General features: G+C 36.3%; 1 protein-coding gene and 1 pseudogene across 1 annotated transcript; both read left to right on the top strand.

The window, feature by feature from the left end:
- The first annotated feature begins 4466 nt into the window (after positions 1 to 4466).
- LOC114306020 (putative acetyltransferase At3g50280) lies at positions 4467 to 7355 on the top strand (annotated as a pseudogene).
- A 3456-nt stretch (positions 7356 to 10811) lies between these two features.
- LOC145788718 (putative acetyltransferase At3g50280) lies at positions 10812 to 11396 on the top strand. Its single transcript, XM_082872470.1, has one exon. The coding sequence runs from the start codon at positions 10812 to 10814 to the stop codon at positions 11394 to 11396; it is 585 nt and encodes a 194-aa protein (XP_082728596.1).
- The last annotated feature ends 11314 nt before the right edge of the window (positions 11397 to 22710 follow it).

Here is a 22710-nt window from a genome sequence, read left to right as displayed (position 1 = left end):
TCCATGGACCCCATGGACAATTTTTTCCCCCATATGGAAAATGTCAAGCTGAATTTTATGGACAATTTTCCCCATATGGAAAATGACAAGCTGAATTTTTAATGAAACATGGTCTGATGAATGAACATACGAGTATCAAGTATCAAGCTGAATTTTATGGACAATTTTCCCCCATATGGAAAAAACATGGTCTGATGAATGAACATATGAGTATCAAGTATCAAGCTGAATTTTTAATGAAACATGGTTTGCTGAATTTTTAATGAAACATGGTCTGATGAATGAACATATGAGTATCATGGACCCCATGGACAATGACACGCTGAATTTTTAATGAAACATGGTCAAGCTGATGGCTGAATTTTTAATGAAACTTTTAATGAAACGTGGTCTGATGGCTGAATTTTTAATGAAACTTTTAATGAAACGTGGTCTGATGGCTGAATTTTTAATGAAATATATGAACATATGAGTATCCTGTCACTTTTAATGAAACACCCATGGACAAACTGATGACTGAAATTTTATTGAAACATGGTCTGAGAACTGAGAATGAACATATGAGTATCCTGTCACTTTTAATGAAACACCCATGCACAAACTGGGATTTTTTAAGCTGAATTTTTTTCTGAATTTTTTTTCTGAATGAAACATGCAAGCTGAAAAATAAACTGATTTTATTTTTGAAAATTCACCAACACAGAAAGGATAAGATTAGTTTGTAACCAAACTTAAAAAGGAAGAAAGGTTAAGATTTGTCCATTTCTTTCATTTTTCATTTCTTAATTTTTGCTAGCAGAAAAGTGTTAATATTCAAGGTCTTATTTGTTTGGATTGACTGGATAAAGATAGATTGCAATAAATTTCATGTTTGTTGGGAAATTATGAAAAATGATAACTGTTCAAAAGATCATTTTGTCATTTTAAATTGTTTACTAAAATAATGACAATTTTAAATCTAACTTTTAAATTTTATTTTATTTTTCGCGTGAGACTTGTAACATGTTTTAAAGTCTGCTAAATATTTTTGTTCGTCAATAATAAAAAATAAAAAAAGTATTGATAAACCCAAGTGTAATACATAATGCTAAATTGAACATCAATAAAAATTACAAGTGTTGAAATTTGAGCTCAAATAGAGATGTGGCATATTGTGATTGGAAAACGAAATAAAAAATTGAACATGTGGGTAATTGCTGTTGGACAGCTCAAATACATATCAACCACCAACTCTCAATATACTTGTTGCATAAGACCCCATTTGCGTTTTTCTCTTGTTATATTTTTATTTTGATTGAAAAGAAGAAAATGTTCTGTGAAAAACAGAAGAAGGAAAATAGACATTAAATAGTTGGGGCAAAATTAGTCTTTTTACCAACTAATTTGAAGAAGAAATTATTCAATTTTTTTGTTTCCCACAAAACAAGCAACAACCTGTATTTTATGTTCACTTAGTTTTTTTTTTTGGTCAAACAATACAAGAATCTTGATTAACCTTGATAATCAAGATTTCATGACATAAGAATAATACGAGGAAAACAATTGGAGGGAAAATTATAATCTATTTATTTAAGGAAAAATTACAATTGAGACTGTCTTCTCAAAAAAAGAAAAAAAATCACATCAATGATAAATCTTATAAGTTTTAATAATCAAAATTATAAATTTTTTTATTAACTTATAAATACTTTGTAAAAACATCACTGATGTATCATTTCTCCTTTATTTAATTTAGTAGTTTCATAGAAGAAACAACTTCGAAGATGCAATTGCAAATTGTTACCCATATTTTACAAATAAAATTCTGAGTACACCCAATACCCTATGAAGCACGGATACTCCAAAAATGTTGTCGTGCAAGCACCGGATACTTACCGGGTGCGGGTACACATACCGGCTACGCCAAAAACGCACCGGGTACGTTTTATACGATCAATATATTGATGGGTACGGGATGGGTATGCGATGGGTATGTTTTTGGGTACTCCAGGGTAAAAAACGAGATTTTCTACAAATTAAAGGGTACCAGAGCAATTTTTTTTGTCTATTTTAAAAAAATTATACAAATCAGGGGTTCTTTTGTAATAAATAAAACATGAACCAATTAAAAAATTAGGGTAAACTACTAATTGGTCCTAATGGTTGGACTTAATTCCCATCAAGTCCTATTGAAAATAAGTCTTGATAAAATCGTCGCTAAAAATAATTTTTTGTCACGATTTTTTACATGTCACTAAAAATTAACAATTAGTGACTTTTTTTTTCATGGTTTTTATAAATTGTCACTAAAACTTAGAATTAGTGACGTTTTTCTGTGACAAATTTTTTCAATTGTTGTTGAAAGTTGTGAATCAGTGACACTTTTGTGATGATTTTTTTAAACTGTCGCTAAAACTTATAATTAGTTACATTTTTTGTGACAAAATTTTCATATTGTCGCTGAAAATTAACAATTAGTGACGTTTTTTTAATAATGTTTAATGAAAAATGTTATTAATTATCATAGGACTTATTGGATAATAAGTTCACTTATTAGGACCTATACGTAAGTCTCCCAAAAATTAAGGTTCTAGATCTATTCGATTATCTCCTTCAGAAACACTCCCAAGACAATCGAAGAACTCCTTCGAAGGTGCAATTGAAAAGGTTTAATCGGTGCTGATTGATTCCCTCATTCAAAGACCACATTCCAGTAAGTTCATCTTCGAGTCTTCCCCATCTTCTTCTTCGATTCTTCTTCCTCTTTCTTTCATTTTTTTTTCCTGTTTGTTCTATTTCTTCGATTCTTCTTCGATTCTAGTTTGTTCTGTTTCTTTGCAGATTTTATACTCTTTCTTCGCAGATTTTGTTCGATTTTTCTTCCGCTTTTTTATCTCTTTTTTTTCTCTCCAGATTTTGTACTCTTTCGGCAGCAAACGAAGAACAAAGATAACTTTTTTTTTTCCCTTTATTTTTCTTCAATTCTTCTTCCTCTTTCTTTCATTTTTTTCCAGATTTTTTTTCTTTCTTCGAAGCAAACAAATTGATCTATTTTTTTTTCCCTTTGTTTTTTTGATTTGATTCTCTCCTCTTTGATTTTCTCTTTCTTTGATCCTTCTTCTTTTTCTTCCTTTTTCTCGAACTCTCTTCTTTTTTTCCTGATATATATCATATATATATTTTATTTTTTATATTTTTTTCCCCACAACCCCTGGAATTTCATGCAACTTGCAAGTTTAGAGCCTTCTCTATAATCATCTTCAAAAAAAAAAAAAAGGTAATGTAAAATGACTCCTCTATTATTTAACTTTGCCCTCTTTTTACTGTTGTAGACTGTAGTAGACACAATAAAAAAAAATATTTAAATATTTGAAAAGTTATATACTCGAATGAAGTGAAATAATTCACAAATTATTTTGTCAATGGTTATATAATTATATTATAGGAATATGAGTTCATCAGGAAGTATTGGTTCAACTGTTATTTAATTATTTTGTTAATGGTTAAAACAGCTTGTATGATGTACTTCCTTTTTTTTTTATAATTTATCTTTTTAATTATGTTATTGAACTTTAATTTGCATGTTGGATGTTTAGCCAAATAAATAAATAAATAATAATTGATGTATCCCAGTCTTACCCGTACCCTACTTTTTTTAAAATTTGTCGTATCGGCGTACCCGTATTGTACTTGTACCCGTATTCATACCCGCACCCGTGCTTCCTAGCCAATACCTCTCATTCCTATAAAAAAAGAACTCCCTTGAACAACCACAGTAGAGATTTCCAGTGGCCCTATCCAATGTGAGAGGTAGAGGTGTTCAGCGGATATTTTGATCTGCCCAAACCAATCGAACTGAACTGATCCGTTGCATTTTGGACAGATGCGTGACAACAAGTGGACGGTTGCGGATTGATTTTTTCTAATCTGCCTAGTTTTGGATAGATGGTGGATTTGAAATTCTCTTGGCCGCAACCGAACCGCCGAACCGCCAAACCGCAAGCCCCCCTAGTAATTTGTAAGACTTTGTGTTTTTAATTTGTTTAGATATTCTATTTATATTTTCAATTGAAAAAGAGTTTAGATATTCTATTATGTTTTCAATTTGTTTTCAATCTGGAAATCATTTTATTAATGGCAAGTGTTGATATTTGATATTTTTGTGTGGAAAATATAAGGCTTAATTTTGTAATTTTTTTAAAAAATCAAATTAAATAATTTTTGAATAAAAAAATAGTAATGAAATAGTTTTGATAATGCATGATTTTCTTATATGTATTTATTATTGGTATTTGACAATTTACTTGATAATTTTTTGATTATGTTGAGTTGGATTGTTATCCCAAATAAAATGTTAACAAGTTGTATTATGTTCAAAATTTGTAAAAATTTAAACCGCCAAACCGATTCGCATCCGTCTGCCAATCCGCCAATCCAACAAACGGATGCGGATTGATTTTTTTTCAATCTACCAATCTTGCAGACAGATGGCAGATCGGAGGTTTGTCGGCTCTAACCGAACCGCAAACACCCCTAGTGAGAGGTGCAATGTGGGCCCATCTCGGAGCTGTTTTAATGATACAAATTATTTATCTTGTAAAATTTGTCGAGTAGATTATTTATATTGAAAGTTTAACTAATTAGATATTAGTAATTATTTCATTAGATCACATTTATCAAGAAAGAAATTTTCAAAGAGTTTTGCTTCTCTCAAATTCAAATATGTTGTTTTTCAAAGAGTTATTTTGGCTAATGGGGTCCACTATGAGTCCTTTTTTAATACTTTAAACTGTTCTTTTGTAAGATCTTTCGTATATATCATTCATTAGAAAAAATTATGTCGATCTAAAAATCATAAATTCAGTCAACAAGTGTATTTTTCAAAATAGATTATCTATTTCCTTAGAAACGAATGTAATAAAATAAAAGAAATTATAATTATCATATCAACCTAATTTTTTCTAATACAAACTGAAAATCTTACAAATTAAAATATTTAAATTATTGAAATGAGACCCTACTAGACCTCACAATCTTAAATGGTTCTCTCAAGTCTGAACCCGCGAAAGGCTTGAGATAATCCAAAATTATTTTAAAAATCATACAATTCATCTTCTTCTTTTTTGGAAAATTATACAATAGTTCCGGAGTATCACGTGGCCATACTCCTTCATCAATTACCATTCATCATGCCTTATTATGTTTCTAAATCACCCAACATAAATAATTAATACTTCATCTTCTCCACCAATCATACTATCATGAAACACCATGTGACCGTACTTCCGGAGTACCGAAAATATTATCAATTTAAGTTGTTATTGATATCTAATAAAATTAATTTTTGATATAAATAACATATTCGATAAATATCACAAAATAAACAATTTAAATTATGAAGACAAATTCAAAATAAATTCGCCATAAACTAAACCGAATCTCTCTAATCAGGTCAGAGACTAGAGAGAAGCTTCTTTCCAAAATACTTGATCGAATCCTTTACCTACCCCACACACCCGCCAATCTTAAACGAGTTTAATGGAGTTAGTACCTAATACAAATAATATTAGTTATTTGTGGCTATATGTATAAATCTTGAGTAAATGGTCCATAACAAGATATACCATTTTAACCCTCGTCAACACTTCACACACACACTTGCCTAACAACGAATCCTCCAAATGTCCAGTACACTCAGAGTGCTTCATCAAACCCAAGTCTTCAGCAAAAGAAAAAGAGACAAAACAGCCAATCCATTTGACTCCATGGGACCTAACCATGCTCTCAGTCCATTACATCCAAAAGGGTATTCTCTTTGTCAAGCCCTCTTCAATGAATGATCAAGAAAACACAGTCCAAGCTCTATTGGAGAGGCTCAAGGAGTCTCTCTCTCTCACTCTGGATTATTTCTACCCTCTTGCCGGTTGGCTGGCAACGTCCGAACAAGAAAGCCCACCTCATTACTTCATCTACATCGACAATGACAATTGTGTGTGCTGTTTTCTGACCACACTGCCAAACAGGTATTCAGCTGGAGAACACCGGCAGCAGAGATTACACCCGAATGACCTGTCACAGAAAGAAAAAACTCCGGCGGTGGTTCTTCCACCCGGGGGCCCTCGGACGATCAAGTCAATACTCAGTTATCTCTCAAAGATAATAATTAGTGCTTAACTTACTAGCCAGAATAGCAAAAGTGTACCTTAGACCCATGAGAGTGCCTTACTTTTATAGTCAGCACTGTCCTGATCCCTATACTTTTGGACTCTGGCCAAATGCCTATCTTGGACTCCCAGTTAAATAAAGATAAACTCTCTAAAAGCTTTATCCTTATCAGGCTGAAGTCCTCCCCCACTCTAGGACTCTTATAACTTATTCGTTTATCCCGGATTCCGGTATCTCCGCAGATAACTTCGGCCTAACCGAGATCATCTTGGCGTCATGACCAGGACACGTGGCACCTCGGCTAGTACTTCGGTGTCACCTTGGCCATGTGTTGTCATTCATAAAAATTTTCCCCCACAACAACAATCCAGGCGCCAAATTCATCCACGTCGCAGTGAATTTGACTGTGTCTAACATTCTTTCGCCAGTGGATGTACCACTAGTTGTGCAATCCTTCTTTAATCATGACAGGCCCATCAACCATGATGGGCATGCCCTGTCATTGCTGTCCATTCAGCTGACAGAATCGGTTGATGGCAACTTCTTAGGATTTGGCATTTCTTCAATACTTGGTCGGACATTTTCATGACAAACAATTCTTTCATTTCTTGACCACTCGTTCTCAACAGGTACGGCCTTGTTCTGAAGCTTTCTTTCACCCACCACGATCAATTCATCAGCAGGTATGAAGCGCCGCCATTAAGAGAGAGATTTTTCCACTTATCCTCGGAATCCATAGTGAAACTAAAAGCGAAAGCCAATGGGGAGTGTCAAACCAATAGGATATCCTCCTTGCAATCTGTGAGCGCGCTCATCTAGAGGTGCATCAGTAGGACACGCCGCCTACCCTACGATCAGAAAACCAATTGCATAACGTCAATGAATATTCGAACACGAATTGAACCACAGTTGCCCAAGGGGTATTTTGGGAATTTTGTTCAAACAGTGAGAGGCATTGCTAAGGCTGGCAAGCTGCTAGAGCAGGGGCTTGGGTGGGTAACGTGGCGGTTAAGGGAAGCGATGGCGAGCCACAACAAAGTGAATATGTGAATAAGTGGATATGCGAATAAGTTTGACGGGAAAGTGAATATGTACCCAGGATACGAAGGCGGAGAAAGCATGGATTTGGAGGTGTGCCTTTTGCCGGAGTCGATGAGGGACCTTGAATCCAATGGAGAGTTCATGGATGCTATCCAAATTCCAATGCTGCACTGAGATATGCAAACTTAGTTGCGTGTAATTCATTTTAATGTTTTATTCCCCTTAATGGATTAAATAAATTTTGTTAGTATAACATTACCCTTTTTATAGGTAAACCAATCAAAAAATGAATTAAAAAATAAAAGAACTTCTACGAATTAATAGGATATGGAAAAACGAATTGCGAAGCAATCAAATTTTTGCAATTAACTGCACCGGCACAATTCTCACTTACACCTGACATAATTTGCACTAATTTATAATTATTTTATGAGTTTCTCATATTTATATGTTATTTTTCCTAAAATGATAAATACAGCAGTGTCATGCACATATTTCAAGTAGTGCCAACAAAGAAGTAACAAATGAAAAAAAAAAAAAACAAACACCTGTACATAATCCATCGGAGTCAATGCTATTCCAGACATAAAAGTTTGGGGAAAAAGTCCTACATAACTGTTAAAAATCGTCGAAATTACAATTAAGACTTCCAACATGATTAAAATACAGCTAAAAAACCGATGAAACTACAAAATTCTAAAACAACCCTTTTCTTTCATTTGTTTTGGGAGGAGAATATGGTATGCCTAAAAAAAACTCAATCAAAATGAATTGTAACACTTTCCAATGATGAGATAAACGTATGTTTTGGGAGGAGAATATGGTATGCCTAAAAAAAACTCAATCAAAATGAATTGTAACACTTTCCAATGATGAGATAAACGTACCAAAAAAAAATTACAGCTCATGATTAGTGTACAAGGCAACATGCAGCATAAACTAGAGGTAAAGTTTTTTTTTTTTTCAAAAAAAAATAAAAAATAAATTCTTCACTATCAAATTCTCACATCATTCTGATCACCAACATCCTGAATAAACAATATAGAGAATTTCAGCCCAAACCGGCAGGGGAATTTAATTACAGAATAAAATTATATTAAAAAAAATTGAAAATTAAAATATCTAACAAAAATTTTAAAGTGAATTTCGACTCACCTCCAATGTGGTCCTAAACATTACGAAAAGAAAATTTAATATATTTGTTTATTGTCTGAGTCACAGATTCATTGTATTGAGACATGATATATTTATTTTAGTAGTAATACCTGTGGTGCTCGGCTCAGAAACAAATATCAATACACACACGATCAAAGACAAAGAGATTTACGTTATTCAACAATGTGGCTACCTACATTTATGAACAACGAATTTCACTATAATTAGATGGAAATTACTACATTGTCTGGCCCTATTTGTTTTGGGAGATAGAGGAGGAATTGGGATTGAGATGGAGATGGAACCCACTAATGTTGTGTTTGTTTTGGGAGATAGGGAGGGGATTCATAATTCTCTCCGGATCAAGATGAGCCTTAGGGAGGGGATTAGGATGGAGGCTTGAGACTTGGTATTAGAAAATAGTTCGCCGGACTATTTCTTTTATTTTTTATTTTTTTTACATGTTGGGCATTTTTTTTTATTTTTTTGAACATTAATGTTTAATTTTTTGTATTTTGTATTTTTTGTTTAGTACAAATCATAGTTTTATTTGTTTTATTTTATTTTTTATTTTTTACATGTTGGGCATTTTTTTTTAACATTAATGTTTAATGTTTTTTGTATTTTTTATTTATTCTATTATTTTATATTTATTTTATTTAAAAATAATTTAAAAATTCCTACACCAACTACTATCATCAAAACAAACACAATTTTATTTAATCCCTTTACTAACAATCTTTTCACTATCAATCCTCTCACTACAAATTCCCTCTATTCTACCCCTAAAAACAAGCAGGGCTCTTAGTGTTGCACTCAACTCACCTCACTCTCTTGCTTACAAATTCTCTCTCATTGCTTCACTTCTGCAGTTTGAACCTATCCAATACGCTTCCTATTTATACATGCAATAGACCAATGTTAGCACAAGCCATCAATAAAATTTATGGCAACCTCCAATACAACCACTCTACACAGAGGAGCTCGGCTGAATTTTTAACACAAGATGTCTAGCATTCATACTGTTCTTCATGTGCAGCAGCCATATTTGACTTCCATGACTTCATGAATCTGAGCCACGACAAACCCCAAAATACAAGGATCCAAACTAGCATTTGAGATCATTCACGGCAACCATTAAATATTATTAGTATTCCCACAAAACAAGCAACAGCCTCGTATTTTAGAGTATTTTTTTTGGAGGGGGGGTCAAACAATACAGGAATCTTGATTAAATCATGATTAGCCTTGATAATCAAAATTTCATGACGTAAGAATAATAGGAGGGAAAATCCAAGAAAGGATATGATCTATTTATGGAAAAGTTACAATTCAGGGTATCTTTTTAAAATAAATTTCAAATTAATGATAAATCTTACAAAATTTAAAAATTAATTTTTTTATTAATTTGTAAATACTTTGTAAAAGTGCCACTAATGGTTATTTCTCCTTTATTAATCTAGTGGTTTCAAAAAAGAAACAACATCGAAGTTGCAATTGCAAATTGTTACCCATATTTTGCATACAAAATACCGAGTACACCTCCTATCCAATGTGGGAGGTGCAGTGTGAGCCAATCTCTGGTTTTTTTCAAATAATTCAAATTGTTCATCTTGCAAAATTTGTTGAGCAAATCATTTATATTAAAATTTTAACTGATCAAATAACAGTAATCACTTGATTAGATCACATTTATCTAATAGAAAAAAATTCAAATATGTAGTTGGGAGACTTGTTCAGGCTTACAGAACCCACTACAAGTCTCGTTTTAAAAATTCAACTGTTCATTTTTTAAAATTTTCTGTTTATATTATTTATTAGAAAAAATTATGTCGATCTAAAAATCGTAAACTTTGTCGACAAGTGTATTTTTCAAAATTGATCGTCTATTTTTTTAGAAACAAACGTGATCAAATTAGAAAATTATAATTATCGGATCGACTTAATTTTTTTCAATATACACCAAAAATCAAACAAAATGAAAGATTTAGATCATTGAAATGGGACCCTACTGAACCCACAAGCCTAAATAGTTCTCTAAAGTTCAAACTTGAGAAAGACTTGAGATCAGCCAAAATCATTTTAAAAATCATACAATTCATCATTCTTTCTTCTTTCTTTTTTTATAAATATTATCTGATCAAGTTGTTATTGATATATAATTAAATTAATTTTTAATATAAATAATATACTCGATAAATTTCACAAAATAAATAATTTAAATTATGAAGACTAATCCAAAATGAATTCGCAATAGACTAAACTGAATCTCTAATCAGATCAAAGAATAGAGAGAAGCTTCTTACCAAGATACTTGATCGAATACTTTACCAACTGAACACACTAGCCAACCTTAAACAACTTTAACGGGTAATTTGGGACCATACGTATAAATCTTGAGTGAATGGTCCATAACAAGATAGAACATTTTAACCTTCTTCAACAATTCACAAACTCACACTTTCCCAACAATGAATCCTCCAAATGTCCAGTACATCTTAGAGTGCTTCATTAAACCCATGTCTTCACCAGAAGAAGAAGAGACAAAGCAGCCAATCCACTTGACTCCATGGAACCTAACCATGCTCTCAACCCATTACATCCAAAAGGGTCTTCTCTTTGTCAAGCCCTCTTCAATGAATGATCAAGAAAACACAGTCCAACCTCTCTTGGAGAGGCACAAGAAGGCTCTCTCTTTCACTCTTGATCCTCTTGCCGGTCGGCTGGCAATGTCCAAACAAGAAATCCCATCACATTACTCCGTTTACATCGACATCGACAACAGTCCCGGCGCCAAATTCATCCACGCCACAGTGAATTTGACTATCTCTGACATTCTTTCGCTAGTGGATGTACCACTAGTTGTGCAATCCTTCTTTGACCATGACAAGGCCATTAACCACAACGGGCATACCCTGTCGTTGCTGTCCATTCAGCTGACAGAGTTGGTTGATGGCATCTTCATAGGATGTTCCATTAACAACGTGGTGGTTGATGGAACATCCTGTTGGCATTTCTTCAATACTTATGTTAGAATAATGTATCTGTATCATTGAATTAATTAAAATACAATAGGAGAGCCTGTATTTATAGGCTGAACACAAAAGATAAGTATAGAAGGAGATAGAGATAGAGAGAGATAGAGATACAATGAGTTAGATATAGAGTTAGGTAGAGATAAGCTATATCTATAAATACAAAGAGATAAATATAAATATATATACATTAACAGCCCCCCTCAAACTCAAGGTGGGTAAGTATCAACCAACTTGAGTTTGGAAACTAGATCACTAAAACAACTAGGAGGATGAGCCTTGGTGAAAATATCAGCAGGTTGATCAATAGAAGAAATAGGGAAAAGATGAACAGTGCCATGAGTAACATGCTTTCGAATGAAATGACAATCAATCTCAATATGTTTGGTGTGATCATGGAAGACATCATTACGAGCAATCTAAATGGCACTCTAATTATCACAATAGAGAGAGGTGGCACCAGGGGAAGAAACACCCATATCAGTAAGGAGCCAGCAAAACCATAAAAGTTCCTGAGTAGTGTCAGCAAGAGCGCGGTATTCAACTTCAATACTAGAGTGAGTAGTGAGGGACTGTTTCTTGCTGCGTTAAGTAAGAAGAGAATCTCTTAAGAAAAAATAGAAACCCATAGTGGAGCGTCGATCAGTAGGATCCCCAGCCCAATCAGCATCAAAGAAGGCACAAAGCTCGAGAAAAGAGTAAGCAAAGTAGTGGAGTCCATGGAACATAGTGCCTTTGAGGTAGCGAAGTATACGAAGTAGAGCAGTGTAATGCGGGATGTGGGGAGCCGACATGTACTGACTAACAAGATAGACAGCATAGGCAATGTCAGGACGAGTCACAGTGAGATAGACAAGACTACCGACTAGCTGGCGATAAAGAGCAGCATCAGAGAGAAGATCCCCGTCGAGAGAAGTACGACGATTCTGAGAATCAACGAGAGTAGAGGTAGTCTTGCAATCGGTAAGACCAGTACGTGCCAGAAGATCAGATGTATATTTGGCTTGTGACAAATAAAAACCAGTGGAATCATGAGAGATTTCAAGCCCTAAGAAATAATTAAGAGTACCGGTCCTTCATCTCAAACTGACGATAGAGAAATTGTTTGAGGCTAAGAATACCAACCACATCATCACCAGTGATAATCATATCATCCACGTAAAGAAGAAGAAGAGTGGTGCCATAAGTAGTGGTCCAAACAAATAGAGCGGAGTCATATGAGCTGGAGGTGAAGCTGAAATCATGGATGGTGGAACTTAATTTTGCAAACCAAGCTCGTAGGGCTTGCTTAAGGCCATAGAGATTACGCTGTACTTTGCAAACTTTATGAGCCGGATAAGCAAACCCAGGAGGAGGTTGCATGTGGACTTCCTCAAGAAGATCACCATTAAGGAAGGCATTTTTGACATCCATCTAAAAGAGATCCCAGTGGCGAGCAGCGGCAACAACAAATAAGCTACGCACAGAGGTAAGTCGAGCAACTAGAGAGAAAGTCTTCTCATAATCAATGCCATATTCCTGGGTGAAGCCTTTTGCAACAAGACGGGCTTTGTAGCGCTCAATAAAGCCATTAGAATGGGTCTTGATTTTGTATACCCATCTGCAGCCAATTGCAGTCTTTCCAGGAGAAAGATCAATAAGATCCCAGGTATGAGTCTTGTCTAAAACCTGTAATTCATCAGTCATAGCTTGCTGCCAAAGAAGATTAGTACAAGCCTCACGATAGGAGGTAGGTTCATAAGTAGAAAAGGCAGTAGACCCAACAATATAATCCCGAAGATGAATAGGTGGTTGAGTTACCCGATGTGGACGGCCGGTGGGAAAATGATCTGGTAGGGTGAGAGGAGACTCAACGAGACCATCAGAGGGAGCAGTCAGGACAAGATCATGTGTAGACAAAGGCGTCTCTAGAGAGGAGGAACCTGCATCAAAGGCATTAGAGAAGAGATCAATAGAAAGATTAGTAAACAGAATGGAAGGAGAAGATGATGATAAGTGGAATGAGGATAAGGATGAAAACATTTTATGCTCCCAGAAAACCACATGACGAGACACACGAAGATGTTTAGAGATAAGATCCCAGCAATGATAGCCTTTATGTTCAATTCCATACCCGAGAAAGCAACAAAGACGAGAACGGGGTTCAAGTTTGGTGTGCTCATGAGGTTGGAGAAGAACAAAGCATGCAGACCCAAAAACCCGAAGATTTATGTATAGAGGACTAGTGCTATGTAAACGTGCATAAGAAGTTTAGTTATGGATAGTAGCAATGGAAACACAATTGATAGTGTAGACAGCAGTAAGAGCAGCTTCCTCCAAAAAAGATTCAGGACACGAGGAAGAGATAAGAAGAGCTTGAATACTATCAAGAATATGCCTATGCTTCGTTTCAGCATGACCATTTTGTTGGAATGTGCCAGCACAGGAACGATGAGGCTGAGTACCGTGACGCTGAAGGAAAGAGAGAAAATCAAGATCCCTATATTCCATATCATTATCAGATCAAAAAATTTTAATATTTTTAGAAAATTAGGTTTGGACCATGTTTGCAAAGTTGTAATAAAGTTGTTTGAGTTCTGATCGACTTTTCATAAGAAACAATCATCAACAAAGACGACAAATAACGTGATCCCCCTATAGTGGTAGTAGGTGATGGTCCCCAAATATCAGAATGTATAAGATCAAATGGTGCATGAGAAACAAAAGTACTTACATTAAATGATAAAGCAGGTTATTTTGCAAGTTGACAAAATAAACTATCCAAATTATCGAGAATGACATGACCTAACTGACCAGTAGAAACTAAAGATTTTAAATGACTAACAGAAATATGTCCTAAACGACAATACCAAATATTAAAAGGAGACATGCTGGAAACAGATGTAGGAGCAGCGATAGGGGTGGAGTCTAGAACATGAAGATGAATAAGCTCATACAGACATCCATGCTTACAGTCGATCCCAAGAGTCTGTCCCGTCTGAGGGTCCTATACTAAACAACCATTAGTAGAAAATGTGACAGTTAGACCAAGCTCACATAATTGACTAATAGAAATAAAATTTAAAGTGAGAGCAGGAATAAGATAAACATTTGATAAGGATAGATGAGAGGTGGAAATAGAACCAGTATGACTTACAGACATAAGAGAACCATCAACAGTATGAATGGAGGGAATATGAGGAGAGGAAGAAATAGAAGAAAATAGGGTAAAACCAGAAGTCATATGATTACAACAGGCTAAGTCAAAATACCAAGGAGATGTACCTAAAGTCATAGACAGAGCAGTAGAAGAAGGTATACCAGAGGTGGTGAGAAACTATTTGAACATGGCTTCAACATCAGTTTGGGAAAAGACAAGAGCGGCTGGATCTAAAGGCTCAGAAAATTCCTCAGAGGCAGCAGCTGATTCCCGGGACATTATGAACGACCTCGTGATAAAGCCCCACGAGTAGTAGATGAGCGGTCTGGATTGTGAAAACAATCTTGCTACAGATGACCAGGACTAATCTTGTTGTAGTACCGACAGGATCTAACTGGGCAATAAAGCAGGAGATGAATAGAAGGAAGGCCCTGATTCTGACAATAATTGCAAGCAGTTGACCGCTAGGTGGTTGTTGCAGAGGAGCTCACTGATTGGGGAGTGGCAAGAACTGTATCCACATGATGAGTCTTCAGAGGGCCAAGACGAGTCTCCTCAGATAATAACTCATAAATTGCCTGCTCAAGAGTGGGAAATGGAGTGCGATGAAGTAGAGATGCACACACGAGCTCAAACTTGGTAGTGAGAGCCATGAGAAACTGAACTAATCGTTGGTGATTACGATACTGAATGAATAAAGTAACATCGTCAATATAAGGCCAGGCAGGTTCAAAGAGAGCGAGCTGGTCCCAAACAGAATATATCTGAGAGAGGAAATCATTAACAGACTAACTAGGCTCTTGACGCAGGTGATAAAGTTGACTTTGAAGGTGATACTGATGAGCAAGACCAGTAGTCTAATAACGTTCTCTTAAAAAATCCCAAATGTCTTTGGCAGGAGTAGTCACAAAGTCTAGTTGAAAACGACCAAATTGTAAACTGATTGAGGTAACCGAAGTATTGCGAAGCCATGTGATGATCTGGGAATTCTTACTGTCCGAGTCCTCTAAACGGTCTATATATGTGGCAGCTGTTTCATAAACCTTTTTCACTGGTTGAACCACATCTCCAGTGACAATACGCCAAAGTTTCTTCCCTTTCAGAAAGCCAGACATAGCTTGGGCCCATAACACATAGTTGGAGCCCTCAAGGATAACAGATATTGGATGAGAAGTATCATGACAATCCATAATGGTGGTTTGGTGAAGTAAAATAGAGAAAATAGTGCTACAAAAGCAAAAATCAACAAAACAGAGTGTACCAGTGAGTCCGGAAAGTCGAAAATAGTTGGGAAAGAGGTCTAGTGTGCAGAGGTGACGTCAGCAGGGGCTGGATGACATTAACAGGTACGTGGCGCACGATAACAGCAGAGGCATCAGCAAAGGCGCAGGGCACGTTAGCAGGAGGAGACACGACGCACGATAGTGTGGACTCGCCTTTTTCTCGCGCCCCACCTTTCGGAAAGGGTTGAAAAAAAAGGCCTCATAGTTCGAACTCCCGCGGTTCTGAATCTAGTCTCATAAGTGCAATATGAAACTGACAATCACCAAAGAGTTAAAATCCGGCAAACCTTTTTGCAAAATCGATTTTAAATCAAATAATGTCAAAATTGGACTGCTTTTCCAGATACAGAGTCACCACCTAAATGTTTTATTTTGGAGAAATTTAGGAAACTCTGACTCGTGCTAAAGGCCACGTGTCCGTCATCACCAAAGTTACCTCGGCTCAGGAACTTGGGTACGAGAGAGGAAGGTCCTGAAATGAGCACTCCCGCTCGCCCGATCAAAGATCGGCCTTTACTAATCATGATATGATGTTTTATAAATATTATGTGTTCTTATTCCGGTTATTAAAACTAGTTTTACTATGTGACGCACACATGCAAGTATAGACTAGTCACAAGACTTCAAGACTTGGAACGATTCAACTCATGTTTGTTTTCGAAAAATAGTTTGAATTTGCCACCCTCAAGTGGGCTTAAAGATGTGGTATGAGTTGTTTTCGAAAAATAGTTTGAATTTGCCACCCTCAAGTGGGCTTAAAGATGCGAATTTACCACCAAACATAGTTGGCTTAAAACATGATTTTGCTACAACAAAGTGGGCTTAAAACATACATTCGTTGAATTATTCTAATTCAAACAACAAAGCTTTCATCCACGAGCATTCATGCAGTTCATCAAGTAAGCACATAGCCTCATGGCAAGCATGCTAATCATGGTAATATGGCAATCACACTCATGTTAGGTATGCTAAAGCATAAAACTCACCGAGTACTCCAAGCCAAAACAAAAACTAGTTAGAAAGATGCATGATCCTAACTATACAAGATGTCTAATGCAACACATGCAGTAATGCAATTAATAGGCTCGACTACTAATATGTCATATGGATCGATTTGAACAATATGCGATTAAACACATATTCAAAAAAGATATTGAAATGACGATGCAGTTTGAATGATGCGCCAAGCCTCGGTGCATACAAGACAAATGAATGGATGTAAACATGCAAGCATAAGGTATACTAATTGAAAATGTCCCTAATCTAACCATCAAAAGCGATTAAATAAAAGGGAGAAAGACGTGGGGTTGGAAGACATACACACACACGCACACTTATTACGACATTATGCCCTCACGAAGAAGGGTCTGAATGAACTAGCTAGCTAAACTGATTAAACTAACTCTTATAAAACTCGAAACTAATTAACTGTTCTAGTTAACTAATTATTACAAACTGAATTAAGCTAATTAATTACAAAACGAATTAATTAACTAAATAGTTACAACACTTATATGAATGAATTAGCTATAACTAACTGTAGACACCCCATTTTTTACCGCCCTTAAGACTTGGGCGCCACTGATTGCTTACTTGATGGTAAAGGTTATGTTTTGCAAAGGTTCGATTTCTTCGGAAAAAGAAGAGCTTCAAATCCCAACCTCACACTCCTTTTTTTTTTGGACCAAAACTATTGTGACCAAAATGATTTTTAGACCTTAAAACCCTCTCTTTCAAAATATTTTTGAAAAAAAGGTCTCCACGATGTTTTGAGGCTCACATTTCGTTAAATGTTGCGCTTTTCGATAAACCGAGCAAGGACAAAGTGAAAATAAATGAAAAAGAGGTGAACTCTTTGAAAAATATTTCAAAACACCTTATTTAGAGGTTCAGAGTTGAAGAAAATAATAGGAGAAGGAAGAAACTAGTTGGGGAAGAAGTTGGGCATAAAACTGTTAAGAGGAAACTAGGCAGCTTCACTAAATCAGGTCTATCCTTTTGTATACTTGGACTTAAGTTATGAGGTCACCACCGTTGGAAAGAGGACTTCCAGGGCTTCATTTTACACTCATGAATCTCCTAAAGCTGAGTCCAGATGAGGGAGATGTGGCTGAGGAGAAGTCAGGCATGAATCAGGTTAAGCCAAAATTGAACAATCTTCACTAAAATAGGTATATCTTTTTGCACACTTAGAATTTTGATGTGAGGCTGCCACCATTGGATAGTATACTTCTGGGGCTTCAATTTAGACTGAAGAATAACCTACAAAGGAGTCCGGATGAAAGAGTTATGCCCGTTTGAAGTCGGGATTGGAAGCAGATTTTTGATAACCAGCAATGGATCATTGATGGCCGGCAATGGACATTTATGGCCGGCAATGCATGTGCTGGCCACCAATGTAAAACCCAGATATTTTCCTCCAGCTGTCCCACACTACTCTAGTTATTCTCTCTTTGATATTTTCGACCAAAGCTCACATTTTTCTATATATACTTGATCTCTCTCTCATATTTCAAAGTTAGAAAGATTTTGGAGCCTCTCTCTCTACAATCCTCTCTCCCTACAATTCTCTCTCTCTCTCTAGGCTTCTCTCTCTCTTGAGTTTTTGTGCTTAGAAGCTTGCATACTTCAAACTTTAACCTATCAACCCTTAACCAAAGTGGTTCATCTTTGGGCTGAGATTGCTTGAAGCTCTTTTGGAACTCCTTAAGTGGGTTTTGGCTTGAATTGTGGCCTAGAATCACTCTTCCCTTCAAGAGGTATAACCTTTAAACTTTAAGATTGTTTTTCATATTTGTTTTGCCATCTTTTTGTACTGTTTTGGGGCTGGTTTTGAACTATCAGAACCTCTGTTTTTGTGGTTTAAAAGTGTTGGCTTGAGGCTATTTTGAGTTAAGAGGTTGTCCACCCTTCTTGCTCCTTTGCTTGTTAAGTTTTTGTGCCATAATTCATCACTTTAAGACCAAATTTTTTTGGGCCTTTTTACCACTGATTTTCAGAGGTTTTCAGAGGCTAAAAATGTTGTTTTGGGGCCCCAAAAATATTGGGGTTGACCACCCCTCGTCATGCTTGTTTACTAGTTCAAAAGCTCCATGTTTTAGCTTATTGTCTTAGCTTCTTTTAGCATGTTTTCTGACTGATTTTGGGCTATAAAAACTCTGTGTTTTTGGGTTGAAGCTTGGGTCCTAAGGCCATTAAAGGTTGAGGGGTTGATAGCCCCTCTTTATACCTTGTTTTGGAGGCATTTGCCCTTGTGTTTTCCACCCTTGCATCATCATTTTCAGAGCTTTTAACCACTGAATTTCGGAGGTTTTTCAGTGGTAAAAAACATGCTTTGAAGTCCAAAATTAGAGGGGTTAGCCTCCCCTCCTTGTATCTTGCTTCCATGCCTAGTTAGCTCTATGTGTTAGCATGTTTTTCTAGCTTAACTTAGCTTAATTCTAGCATGTTTTTGCCCGTGATTTGGATTGCTTTAGCTCTATTTTGGGTTAGGTTAGTCAGTTGAGGCTTGTATTGCATAGTTGTAGTATATTTTGCTTCACTAGCTTGGAGTTTTAATGCTTTGTTCATCATTCTTTTAAGTTAAAAGCATGTTTTAGGGTTATTTTGCACTCCATTTCAGCATTGAAATCTTTGCAATCTTCCTCTATTCTTCATTTTGTTTTGTTTGCTTTGAAAGTGGTTTTAAACCACTTGTTTGCTTAAGTATGAAATTGAGACATTCATGCTTAACGGTTTAATCCCTTTTGGTGTTCATTATCAACAGCATAAGGTCTCTTTCATGCCCAAAGTAACTTGTGGTTTAAGCCCTTTTTTCCATTAGAGAACACTTACTTTTGGACTTAACCGATTAAAGAATGAATTGGTAATCTAAAATGAGTAAACAAAACATGGCAAGTAAAAGAAACAAGATAAGCATCTTTCATGTTGCATTGCATGTGTTCGGATCGAACGTTAATTCGAACACGAGGAAAATGGAACATTTCATACTCGATCGTGATGAAATGTGCCACTTTCCTTGGTCACCATTGCCCTTGATCATGCATGATAGAGTAGTGGTCCTTCGGGTCTTATTTGTGCATTTATCGAAATTGTACAACTTGGATCTTTAGCCATCATGCAATGAAATTGCTTGATTGGTGGTTTTGGATCCAAGTGTGCCACTCCTTTGAGGTTTTGAGATGACAAGGAGGGGTACAATACAGACATACCCTTGGAAAAACCTTCATTTTGCTTTGTTTGTTCTTTGTTGCAGTATGGTGACCCGGAGCATTAGTGGTCAACAAGGCCCCATCCATGGCCGGCAAGGCCTCATTTTTGGCCTGCAAGGCACCTTTGTGGCCGACAGGGAGGCGGCAACACCCTCGCATGGCCAGCAGTCCACTGATGCAACCCTCAGTAAGTTTTTGGTAAGTTGGAGCAAAAAGATTTTGAAGTGTGCTCAACCCTGCAAACAGAGCCTCTCGAGAGCATAACGAAGGTCTTTTCGGGGAGAACTGAGTGCATGCATATTCCACTTCCCGAGGCAGAGCAGTGGCAACGTATGATATGTTAATTATTTAATCCATTCGCCTCAGTGTTGTAATAGTTAGTAATTAGTTTACTAGTTATTCATTTGATTTGTAATAATTAGTCTAATTAGCTTAATTAGATTAGTTTAATTAGCTTAGCTTAGCTTAGATTAGCTTGGCTTATTCATTCAGACCCTCATTCGTGAGGGCATAATATTGTAATAAGTGTACGTGCATGTATGTATGTCTTCCAACCCTACATATTTCTCCCTTTTATTTAATCGCTTTTGATGATTAGATTAGGGACATTTTCAAATTAGCATACCTTATGCTCGCATGTTTGCATCCATTCATTTGTCTTGCATGCACCGAGGCTCGACGCATCATTCAAACTGCATTGCAATTTCAATACTTCTTTAAATACGTGTTTTAAGGCATGATATCAAAGTGTTGCAAATACCATGATTAGATAGCCGAGCCTATTTAGTTGCATTATTGCATGTGTTGCATTAGTTATTTAACATAGTTAGTAATCATGCATTTTTTCTAACTTTGTTATTCTTTCCTAGCTCGGAGTACTAGGTGAGTTTTGTACTTTAGCATACTTGCATGAGTGTGATTGTCATATTGCCATGTTTCACATGCTTTCCATGAGACTATGTGCTTACTTGCTTAACTGTATGAATGCCTGTGGATGAAGACTTATTGTTTGAATTAAAAAGATTCAACTAATGTTTGTTTTAAACCCACTTTGAGAGTGACAAATCATGTTTTAAGACCACTATGTTTGGTAACAAATCCGCATCTTTTAAACCCACTTGAGGGTGGCAAATTCAAACCATTTTCGCAAACAAACATGACTTGAAATGTTCTAATGCTTGCGATTTAGTCTATATTTTCTTGTGTGCATCACATAGTAAAACTAGTTTAAATAACCGGAATAAGAACACATAATGTTTAAAAAGAACATATCATGATTAGTAGAGGCCGATCTTTGATCGGGCGAGCAGGGGGTGCTCATTTCAGGACCTTCCCCTCTTGTACCTAAGTTCCCGAGCCGAGGCAACTTTGGTAATGATGGACACGTGGCCTTTGGCATGAGTCAGGGTTTCCTAAATTTTTTCAAAAATACAATATTTAGGTGGTGACTCTGTATCAGGCAAAGTAGTCCAATTTTGACATTATTTGATTTAAAATCGATTTTCCAAAAAGGTTTGCCAGATTTGGACTCTTTGGTAATTATCAGTTTCACATTGCACTTGTAAGACTAGATTCAGAACCACAGGTAGAGTCCGAACTGTGAGGTCTTTTTTTCAAACCCATTCCGAAATGTGGGGTGCGAAAAAGACGAGTCCACACTGACTAATTAAGCAAAGCAAGTAAATGGCCTCGGGGCGCGAGGGATGCATGTATGCTCGGCTTCTCCACCCGAAAATGCCACCGCCATGCCATTGCAGCCTCTGTTTGCACATTTTTTATCACTGAAAATTGCACCAACTTCCAGAACACCTCTGCTTCATCTCAGGAACACACTGAGCAACTTTCTTCATTGATGGCCGGTCGGTTACCAATGGTGACCGTCGGCTACCATTGGTGGCCAGTCGGCTACTGCTGGTCGCCGTCGGCCACTGCTAGTAGCCGGTCAGCTACCCCTGCCCTGAACTTCCTTTTTTGCCGCAACAGAGAGCAAACAGAGACAAAGCAGTGTATTCTCAAGGAGTGTATGTACTACTACCCTCCTGATCATCACACAAGCTCAAGGGAGTGTAGCTCTTGGCCCTCAAACCATCAGTCAAGCATTTTCCATGCATGATGGCTAAGGAACTAAACTTGTACAAGCTTAATAAATGCACAAACAAGACTGAAACAACCACCACCCTATCATGCATGATCAATGGTGACAGTAACCAAGGAAAGTGGCACATTTTATTACTTCGAGTATGAAATGTCCCATTTTTCTCATGTTCGAATTAACGTCCGATCCGAACATATGCAATGCAACACAAAAGATGTTTATCTTGCTTCTTTTACTTGTTCATTTTTTGTTTACTCATTTTAGATTACCAATCCATTCTTTAATTGATTAGTTCAAAAGTGAGTGTCCTCTAATGCAAAGTGGGCTTAAACCACAAGTGCCTTGGGCATGAAAGAGACCTCATGCCGTTGATAATGAGCCCCTGAAAGGATTAAACCATTAAGCATGAATGTGTCAATTTCACACTTAAGCAAACAAGTGGTTTAAAACCATTTTCAAAGCAAATAAAAAAAAAAGTGAAGAATAGAGGAAGATTGCAGAGATTTCAGTACTGAAATGAAGTGCAAAATAACACTAAAACATGCTTTCAACTCAAAAAAATGGTGATTAAAGCCCTAAAACACCAAGCTAGTGAAGGAGATTACAT

Source organism: Camellia sinensis, chromosome 5, assembly GCF_055761805.1.
Source record: "Camellia sinensis isolate YWXY chromosome 5, ASM5576180v1, whole genome shotgun sequence".
Taxonomy (NCBI): domain Eukaryota; kingdom Viridiplantae; phylum Streptophyta; class Magnoliopsida; order Ericales; family Theaceae; genus Camellia; species Camellia sinensis.
This window is presented reverse-complemented; position numbering and strand designations above follow the sequence as displayed.